Here is a 10,327-nt window from a genome sequence, read left to right as displayed (position 1 = left end):
GAATTTTCACGAAGTGAACTCACCCGTGTAACCAGCACCCAGATCAGAAGATAGAATTCTCCTGAATGGGATTTAGTGTTTAAAATTCTCCCGAGTGGGAGTTAGTGTTTAATGATACAGAGTTTCAGTCTGACAAGATGAAAATAGCTATGGAGATGGATGGTGGTGATAGTTGTACATTATAAATTATTTAATACCATTAACTGTACACTCAAAAAAGGTTAAATGGGCCAGGCACAGTGGCTCACACCTGTAATCCCAGCACTGTGGGAGGCCAAGGCAGGAGGATGACCTGAAGTCGGGAGGATCACCTGAGGTCAGGAGGTCGAGACCAGCCTGACCAACATGGTGAAACCCAGTGTCTGTTCCGGAGGCTGAGGCAGGAGAATCACTTGAACCCAGGAGGTTTCGGCGAGCTGACATCAGGCCACCAGTGCACTCCAGCCTGGGCAACAGAAGTGAAACTCCGCCTCAAAAAAAAAAAAAAAAAAAAGTTAAATGGTAAATGGTAAATCTTATGCGTATTTCGCCACAATTGCAAAAAAAAAAAAAAAAAATTCACTGTGTGTGGTGGCACAAGCCTGCAGTCCCAGTCATCCAGGAGGCTGAGGCAGGAGGATCACTTGAGCCCAGGACTTTGAGACTACAGTGAGCTACGATCATGACACAGCACTCCAGCCTGGGATTCCATCTAAAAAAAAAAAAAAAAAAAAGTTAAAAAAATTTTAGAAAAAGATTCCCAGCTGCTTAGAATTCTCCACATACCTTCCCAAAGCCAAACACTATCTCGATTCATTTTGCCGGTTCTGAGCTTTATTTATTATTTATGTTTTATAGAGACAGAGGGTGGTTGTGCTACCCAGGCTAGTCTCAAATTGCTGACCTCTTGCCTCTCCCTTCTGAGTAGCTGGGATTACAGACACATGTACTTTATATAAAATGGAATTATGCGGTGCTGTGATAGAATCATGACCCACCAAAGATATCCACATCCTAATCCCCAGAATCTCTGAATATGTTACCTCGCCCAACATAAGAGACTTTGCAGATGTCGTTAAGTTAAGGACATTGAGACAGGGAGATGATCCTGGATTATTCAGTGTGCCCAGTTTAATCACAAGAGTCCTTTCTAAGAGGGAGGTGGAGAGGTCAGAGTGATGGGATGTGAAAAAGGACTCCACCCTCTGTTGCTAGCTTTGAAGATGAAGAGGCCATAAGCCAAGGAATATGGGTGGCCTCTAGAAGGTGCAAAAGACAAGGGAACGGATTCTCTCCTGGAGCCTCCAGTAAGAACACAGCTTCTACCAATGCTTTGACTTTAGCCAGTGATCCTTGTCAGACTTCTATGGAATTGTAAGATAATAAACTTGTGTTGTTTCAAGCCATTAAATTTGGGGTCATTTGTTACAGAAGCAAGAAGAAACAAATACAGGTATTTACTCTTTGTGTCTGACATCTTTCACTCGGCATTTTTTTTTAACCCAGGCCCATGACCGTAGATAATTTTATTTGTGCTATATAATATTCCATTACATGAAAATATCACATATGCTTCGTCAACCGTTGATGGACGTCTGTGTTCCTTCCAGTGTGGGCTCTTATGAATAGCATGGCTATGAACATCCTTGAGCATGTCTTTGAGATAAGGTATGTACATATTTCTGTTGCACATATATAGGAATAGAATTGCTGGATTATGGGATATGCTCACTGGCAGCCTGTCATGCATCCCCGACTATTTCAGAACGAAAGGACCTATTCCCTTGGCTGCTGGGAGGACCCCTCGCTGGCAGTCCCACTGCCAGGCCTCTGTGCAAACTAGCCTCATCTGAAAAAACATTTCTTTGGCCAAGGTCACACATGCCTCCTAGGGACGACCTGTGTCATTCAATGACTGGTTGATATGTAAGGGTGGGAGATATAAAGCCCCCCCACACACACTGATACTTGCAATAGCTTTGAAGGGTCACCCCAGATTCAAAGTTCTTCAGGGATCAGAGGAGGCTTTTGCAGAGGCTACATCCCAACCCAGTTCTCCCTCCCCCTAACCCTGCTTCCCTCCCTTTCCTGCAGGTGTTGATCCTGAGAGCACTTCCTAGTCAAATTCCTCTTTTTTTTCTCTAATCCAGTATGATTGATAACACTAATCAACTTTCTGCATGCTAATCTCCATCTCAGGATCAGCTGCCTAGGAAAACAATCTACAACAGCCTACGTTATTCAGCTTTCATGGTTATTAAGCAGTTTTTTTTTCTTTCTTTCTCCACCCTTCCCCCACTCCCCAGCCCGCCTCCATGGAGTCTCGCTCTGTCGCCCAGGCTGGAGTGTAGTGGCACAATCTCAGCTTATTGCAACTTCCTCCTCCTGGGTTCAAGCGATTCTCCTGCCTCAGCCTCCCAAGTAGCTCGGACTACAGGTATGTGCCATCACACCCAGCTAATTTTGTATTTTTAGTAGAGACAGGGTTTCACCATGTTGGCCAGGATGATCTTGAACTCCTGACCTCAAGTGATCCACCCACCTTGGCTTCCTAAAGTGCTAGGATTATAGGTGTGAGCCGCCACACCTGGCTATGTCAAGCAGTTTTCTAAAGTGGTTGTCCTCTTATGTACTCCCTCCAGCAGTGTTATTTTGTATATCCTCTTTGGTCAAGTACCTGATCAAATCTATTACCCACTTTTCTACTGGGTGAGAGAGTTCCAGTTGCTCAACGTTCTTGCCAACATTAGGTGTTTTTTGTTTTGTTTTGTTTTTTTTGGAGACAGGGTCCTGTTCTGTCACCCAGGCTGGAGTGCAATGGCATGATCATGGCTCCCTGCAACCTCAGCCTCCTAGGCTCAAGTGATTCTCCCACTTCAGCCACCCAAAGTAGCTAGGACTACAGAAGTTGTCACCATGCTCACCTAATTTTTATTTTTTAATATTTTGTAGAGATACGGTCTTGTTATGCTGCCCCGGCTAGTCTTGAACTCCAGACTCAAATGATCCTCCCACCCTACACCCCTACAAAGTGCTGAGATTACAGGCATGAACCACCAAGCCTGGCCTGTGTTTTCTTTTCTTTTTCTTTTTTTCTTTTTTAAATTTTTTTTTAGAGACGGAGTTTCACCATGTTGGCAGTCTGGTCTTGAACTACTGACCTCGTGATCCACCCGCCTGAGCCTCCCGAAGCGCTGGGATTACAGACGTGAGCCATTGTGGCCGGCCTTTTTTTTTTTTCCGAAAACCTCTCTGGTGATTGGTTAGTGGTACCTCATTGTGGTTTTAATTTGCATTTTTCTGACGGCCAAAGAAGTTGATTACCTTGTTGCATGTTTATTGGGTTATTTATATATCCTCTTTGGTGAATTGTCTGATCAAATCTTTTACCCACTTTTCTACTGGGTTGGGTATGACTATTAGATGCTCTTTCTATATTATGGATACAAGTTGTTTGTTGTCTATATTACAACATTATTCAGAGATATTCAACAGCACCAGCACATTATGAGTCCCAATAAAAATGAGCTACATGAATGCTTGAGTCTGGAAACTCCTCTAAGGAAAGAATGTTTGGACAGACGCAAATATGTATGGTTTTAACGGATATAATTGGATATAGGATATGGGTCCCAAGGAAAAGAAAACAGAACCTTGAATGCAGGTAAAATACCCTTAAACTTGGCCACTGTAGGCCTGTAGTTTCCAGTCACAGGCACTTAAACGCTCAAGTTCCCAAAGGCAACTGTAAATTTTTATTCATTCAAACAATGACGATGCAATATATCAATGACCGGCCTGTTGTTTGTTTTGTTTGTTTCAGACGGAGTCTCCCTCTGTTCCCCAGGCTGGAGTGCAGTGGCGTGATCTTGGCTTACTGCAACCTCCTCCTCCAGGGTTCAAGTGATTCTCCTGCCTCAGCCTCCCGAGTACCAGGGAATATAGGCATGCGCCACCATTCCCGGCTAACTTTTGTATTTTTAGTGGAGACGGGGTTTCACCGTGTTGGCCCCGCTGGTCTCGAACCCCTGACCTCGGGCGATCTGCCCACCTCGGCCTCCCAAAGTGCTGGGATTACAGGAGTGAGGCACCGCACCCGACTGGTGAGCAGCCTGCTCTAGGAGCTGAGTAGCCAGCTGTGAAAAAGAGACAATATCTAGGAGACGACAACTTCTAAAATAACATAATTTCAGACAAGAGAAGTAAACTGAATCGGTCGCGGCGGGAGGACGAAAGGGTTGATCTTGCAATTCCCAGACCCGGACGCAAGAGGGTCCCGCCCTCGGCCCCGCCTCCATCTTTGCATGCGCCTCCTGATTGGTCGGCGGCTGCCGGCCCCACCTCGCGGAGCGGGGCTCCGCAAGCTGCAGGCGGGCTCCACCGAGATGCAGCGGCGGCTCCGGGTGTCGCCCGGCGGGCCAGGGGCAGCGCGGACCCAAGCTGGGCAGGGGGCGCCCCCCGCGGCACCCGCGCGCTCCTAACGCCCCAGACCCGCCTGCGGGCCCGGATCCTCCCTGCCACCGTCCCACCCGCTGTCCCCGCCCCTCCACCCTTTGTGTCGCCGCCGCCCGCCCGGCGCCCCCGGCTCCGCTGGATCCCGGCCGGGCCGGACCGCGGCAACGCGCCAGGCCCCGCGTGGGCGCCCGGCGGGCGGCCGATGGCTAGGGGGCGCGGCGCGGGCGCTGTAGCCCGAGTCCCCTCCGCGGGAGGCCCGGTCCGCCTCCGCCGCATTGTCCCGGGCCGCGCGACCCGGCCCTGAGCCGCGCTGCCGCAGCACCCGCCAGCCGCCTGCCGGGCCATGCGGAGAGCCGCTGGGATGGAAGACTTCTCCGCGGAGGAAGAGGAGCCCTGGTACGACCAGCAGGACCTGGAGCAGGGTGAGCGCGGGGGTTCCGGGGGCAGGAAGGCGGGGAGCGCCCGGTGACCCCTGTCCGCTTCTCCATTGTTGGGCGCTATCACCCCGGGAGGGGCTGGGCTGGACCCGGCGCGCCCGACTTGGAGGAGCGACACGTCTGGAGAACCCGGACGTGGAGAGAGGGGGCGCTGCCCGAGAAGACGCGGACCGGACGGGTGGAGACCTGCAAAAGTGGGGGGCAGGGGGCACTCTTCCTATTTTCCCAGACGACAGGGCATCCGTCATCCAGCTCGCCCACCCGGTCCTGGAGGCAGCAACTGCCCAGCCGCCTCTGGTATTGTTAACGGGCCTGAGCACTGGCTGGGAGTCTTTGGAGGACGGGAGGCGGCTCCTTCGTCATGTTTTGCTGGGAGGGTGGCGCGCGTGTAGAGGGAAGTTATCTCACACCAAAGCCAGCAGCACCCTTCCCTGCCAGGATTTATAAGCTCTAAGACTCCCAGAAAGTTTCCCTAACTTGCTTCCTACTCAGGGAGAAGTGGTGCCGGGTCCTTGCCGGTGAAGAAGCAGAAAGTCGAGTCTCCCATCTGCCTTCGAGAGTCGGGAGTCGCCTAGCCCTCCCCTGCCCGGTCCCCTTGCAAATGGCTCCTGGTTTGGAGGGGGTCAAAGTTCAGGAATTCCGGCCAGTGTGCCAGATGAGAGACAGAGTAAAGAGGGATCCATTTCCGCTGCCTACAGCTGCCATCTGAGGGCCTAATGGGCGACTGCAAGGGGGTTAGAAGCTGGTGATGAGGTGGCCGAAGTGACATCATTGGGAGTGGGGGTGGGGCTGTTGGGACAGGAAGGAGGAGGAGGCCTGCTGGAGTGGAGTTCGGGGCTACCCTCTCCTCCCCCAAGATGCCTCCTTCTTGGATGGTGAGAGCTGGAAGTGGGGAGGAAATGTGTCCAGGGAGAAGTGACATTCCCACAGTCTCCAGCAAGCTAGGGGCGTGTGGACACAGGTCTGCTGCAGTCTGTGCAATCGTGGCCTACTGTGGTATGCCCACAGCCTGGTCTCCATCCACAAGGCCCCAGAGGGCTGGCTTTACCCTCATGTGCAGCAGCTACCCAGATCCTGCAGCCCCTGACCTACTTCCCCACATGGCCGAGATTGACTGGCAGATGAGGCTCTGTCCTTGTGCTCAGGACCAGGGTTAATCATAGCCTCTGGGGGACCAGGGTGGGACTGGGGATGCTGGGCTAGACCCTGTGATGGTCTGTGCCCTGGACTCTAGCCTCAGCCTCCTTTGCCTGGAATGAGATACAGCCCCTCTCAAACACACACACACACACACACACACACACACACACACACATTGTGACAATGTCTGCTCCCATCCTGGGCACTAAATTTTTCCAGGAAAACCTATTACGCTCCCCTTAAGTACCAGGCACCATGCTGGGAGCTGGGAATAGTCACAGCCCTGACCCTGAAAGTATGCCCTGGCAGGTGAAGGAGGCAGGCTTGTAACTAACTGCAGGTGGCACAGTATTTTTTTGTTTTTGTTTTTGTTTTGAGACAGAGTCTCGCACTGTCACCCAGGCTGGAATGTAAGGGTACAATCTCGGCCCACTGCAACCTCCACCTCCTGGGTTCAAGCGATTCTCCTGCTTCAGTCTCCTGAGTAGCTGGGACTAAAGGGACATGTCACCATGCCCAGCTAATTTTTGTATTTTTAGTAGAGACAGGGTTTCACCATGTTGACAGGGCTGGTCTCAAACTCCTGACCTCAAATGATCTGCTTGCCTTGGCATCCCAAAGCGCTGGAATTACAAGCGTGAGCCCCCGCACCTGGCGGGTGGCGCAGTATTATGGGCAGTGGTGAGGGCTTCCTGGAAGAGGCAGGCTTGGAAGGAAAGATTGGAAGCTGAGTTCTTGAGAAGACGGTTTTCAGGGAGGTTGATGCTAAATATTGTTGCTGTCTCAATTCCTGCACCCCAATGAAGCCTTTGGCACTGTTCCTGGCTCAGATATGGAAAAGGAGCCAGGCCGTAGGGGTGGGAGATGTGCAGAGATGTGCAGCTTCTTGAGAGAGAAAGGTATCTGAGACTCCACCTGTGCTGGGGGAGGGATGGGCCCTGCAGACCCCTGCTTCTCTGGCCTTGCTGGTCTGCAGCTGTTGGCCTGGCCTGGCAGCCCCAGTGGCAGCCAAAGGCCAGGAACCAGGAGGGAAAGCAGAAATGGGACAGTCTCAGAAGAAACTGGAGCTTCCCACCAAAAGCTGGATGTTTGTTTGCTGCGGGCCAGATGCTGTGCTGAGCCTGAGGACCCAGTCTCTGCCCTCAGAGGACTCCACATTCCATTAGAGGAGACAGAAATAGGATCAAACTCACAATGGTGTTAGAGTGTGAAGGGTTCTGCAGCTGTAGGCCCAGCTACAGGGACAGCAGAGACTCAGAAAGGTGTATGCCAAGGCCCTTTTGAGCTGGAGACCCCAGGAGAGGGAGGGAAGGAGGAGTCAGAGGAAGGGATGCTTGTAACCAAGTCATGGAGCGACGTGAGAAGGCTGGAAAGTAAGGAGTAAGGGGCTGAAGGAAGCATCAGACACGGGTACTGAGGCATTCCCATGGGCCCTGCCCGCTCTGTGCCCCAGGGGCTGGGCGTGGAGAGCTGGATGGTGGAACAGAGCCAGGGCCAAAGGCCAGCCATATTGGGTGTCAGGAGCCTGTTGCATCTCCCAACCCCCAAATTCTCTTCCACACAGCTGCTCCCTGGTTGCCTGTGAGTGCCCCAGAAATGGCTTTCTCAGCCAGCCACCTGGTCTCCCCTCCCATCTGTTTCCTCCTGCCCCAAGGACAGGCCCTGATTCCGCTTTCCAGAAGCTTGACTGAAGAGATCCTGTTTGACTTTGGTGCTCTGTCCTGGTGGAAGGCGGCCGTGGGGACAAGCAAGGTCCTAAATTCTCACTGTTCCCTCTGCTCACTGCCACGAGCACCTGTGAAAATAGAAAAAGCCATGAATTATTAAACATTGGCACTCCGTCTCTCGGCCTGCCTCCCTCCCCCACCTTGGACCAGGCATGGCAGGCCCTGTGAGTTCCTCTTTCCAGGCTGGGAGGCAGCTGCTGAGTCACGGATTTGAAGTCCTTGGTACCCATGCTCCCTGCCTGCCTTGCTGACCTTGAGTCCTCAGCCTCAGGACAGCTCTGACCTGGCAACAGGAGGGGGGTCCTGCCTCCATCCCAGTTACCCCAAAGGTGACCTGACCCTGATTCTGTGGACCCAGAGTGGCTGACAGTCATGCCCTGGAGCTGAGAATAGGACCCCACAGCCCTGCCAGGTGGTACTCATGTCTACTACCTGGGGCCCACACTCTTACCTTCGTCCTCCCTGTACATGTTCCCTGTCCCTTTGCCACCTCTCTGCTCTGGAATCTATGGTGAGGGATTCCCCCAGCCAGTGAGGGACAGTGGGATTTCTAGGTTTCTTTCTTTCTTTCTTTCTTTCTTTTTTTTAAGATGGAGTTTCACTCGTGTTGCCCAGGTTGGAGTGCAATGGCATGATCTCAGCTCACCGCAACCTCTGCCTCCCGGGTTAAAGCGATTCTCCTGCCTCAGGTTCCCGAGTAGCTGGGATTACAGGCATGCACCACCACGCCCAGCTAATTTTGTATTTTTAGTAGAGACGGGGTTTCTCCATGTTGGTCAGGCTGGTCTCAAACTCCCAACCTCAGGTGATCCGCCCGCCTCAGCCTATAATCCCAAAGTGCTGGGATTACAGGCATGAGCCACCACAACTGGCCTTCTAGGTTCCTTTTCTTTTCTTTTTATTTATTTATTTATTTTTAATAAAGATGAAGTTTCTCCGTGTTGGTCAGGTTGGTTGTTGGTCAGGTTGGTCTCGAACTCCCAACCTCAGGTTATCCACCCACCTTGGCCTCCCAAAGTGCTGGGATCACAGGCATGAGCCACCGCACCCAGCCTCTAGGTTTCTTTTCAAAGACAAGCTCTGAGCTCCCCAGACATCCCTTCTAAGGCCTCTGGGGTATTGCTTCATGTAAAACCCCTAAATCCTCCTGAAGGAGTCTCCAGAAAACCCTAGGGTCCAGGCAGGGGAGATGCCAGCCCAGACCTAATGTTTTGGTTTTTTTTAAATTTTGACCTGCACAGTTCAAACCCACAGCCCAGATTTAGTACCTTCCCCGGTTTGGTCCAGCGTGTCCCATTCATCTAGCTGTGACAGGCTGTTACTCCGTGTCCACTTCCTGCCTAGCCAGCTTCCGCATTCTCCCGTTCCCAGACCTCTCTCCTCTGAGCCTGGAGCAAGCACCAGCCCTCAGCTAGCTGGTGTCCTCTCCCTAGCACTTGGCTCTAGTCAGTACCCTGCTCTACAACTTCTAGACTCTTCCCTGATCCCTCCTGCGAGCTTTGAGCAGCTTAGCTTGCACTGTGATCCAGTTTCCCTAAAATGATCAGAGACCTGCCTCTCCACCCCCTACAACTTCCGTTGTTTCTCTTTCTTCGCATCCCTGAATCACTAGCTGGCCCAAGTCGATTCACAGCCTTCGAAGGGCAACCTTTGATGTCTCTGGTGTATAGGTTGGTATACCACCCTGGCCCACCAGCATTAGAAATACACACATAGCCCAGACACTCACCTGGAATGGGGGGGGCAAGACGTTGCACTGCACTTGGCCTTTCTTCCCTTACCTCTGATTCGGTGACTTTGCACTCTAGTTAAGCTGCAGGGGCTTCCATGCAGCCACTCACGTGGATGGAGCGTGTCCTCCGACACCCAGGGCAGTAAGTGGAATCAGTAGCAATGGCCTCTTTGCAGACCATGTAACAGTTTCCAAGGGAGGAAACATTTAGAAGGGTAGCCCTTTGATCTTTTTCATGTATATCTCAATTAGTGAAAACTCTTCAGGGATGAGCTGAATTTCAGCCCCACTATGGAAAACAGGAAGATAGCATGACTCTGTCATCACAAACTGAAGGCAATCTAGCTCAGCCCCTGAGTCCTGAATTATGCCACACACATAACATAGCACAGGGCTATAGTTTAATCTTTTTTTTTTTTGAGATGGAGTCGTTCCATCGCCCAGTGCAGTAGCACGATCCCGGCTCACTGCAACCTCCACCTCCTGGATTCAAGTAACTCTCCTGTTTGAGCCTCCTGAGTAGCTGGGATTACAGATGTGCGCCAGCAGCCCAGCTAATTTATTTTTTTATAGAGACAGGGGTCTCACTATGTTGCCCAGTTCAATGATCTTTACATCAAACTTCACACTTTGTAGATACCTACAGACTTTTGCCCAACTTACAGTTAACAAATTCATACAGCATATATCTTCATTCCCTTACTAGGTTTGTGTTAAGTAACTAATTTTTAGTTTTTTGGTTTTGTTTTTGTTTTAAGATGGAGTCTTAGGCCGGGCGCGGTGGCTCACGCCTGTAATCCCAGCACTTTGGGAGGCCGAGGCGGGTGGATCACGAGGTCAAGAGATCAAGACCATCC

The 10,327-nt window shown here is 51.6% G+C and overlaps 1 protein-coding gene across 1 annotated transcript in view; it reads left to right on the top strand.

Annotated features, from left to right (window-relative positions):
• Nucleotides 1-4,354: 4,354 nt before the first annotated feature.
• Nucleotides 4,355-10,327, top strand: part of CDR2L (cerebellar degeneration related protein 2 like) — a 16,433-nt gene continuing 10,460 nt past the window's right edge. The window contains exon 1 of the mRNA XM_032241179.1: nucleotides 4,355-4,899. Within this exon, the coding sequence (XP_032097070.1) occupies nucleotides 4,778-4,899 (122 nt within the window). The 5' untranslated portion in view covers nucleotides 4,355-4,777. The remainder of the gene's footprint in view (nucleotides 4,900-10,327) is intronic.

The sequence above is a fragment of the Sapajus apella genome, unplaced genomic scaffold (genome assembly GCF_009761245.1).
Source record: "Sapajus apella isolate SASKATOON/1434 unplaced genomic scaffold, GSC_monkey_1.0 scaffold48, whole genome shotgun sequence".
Lineage (NCBI taxonomy): Eukaryota > Metazoa > Chordata > Mammalia > Primates > Cebidae > Sapajus > Sapajus apella.
The sequence above is the reverse complement of the archived record's forward strand: the minus strand, read 5'-3'. Positions and strand labels throughout refer to the sequence as shown.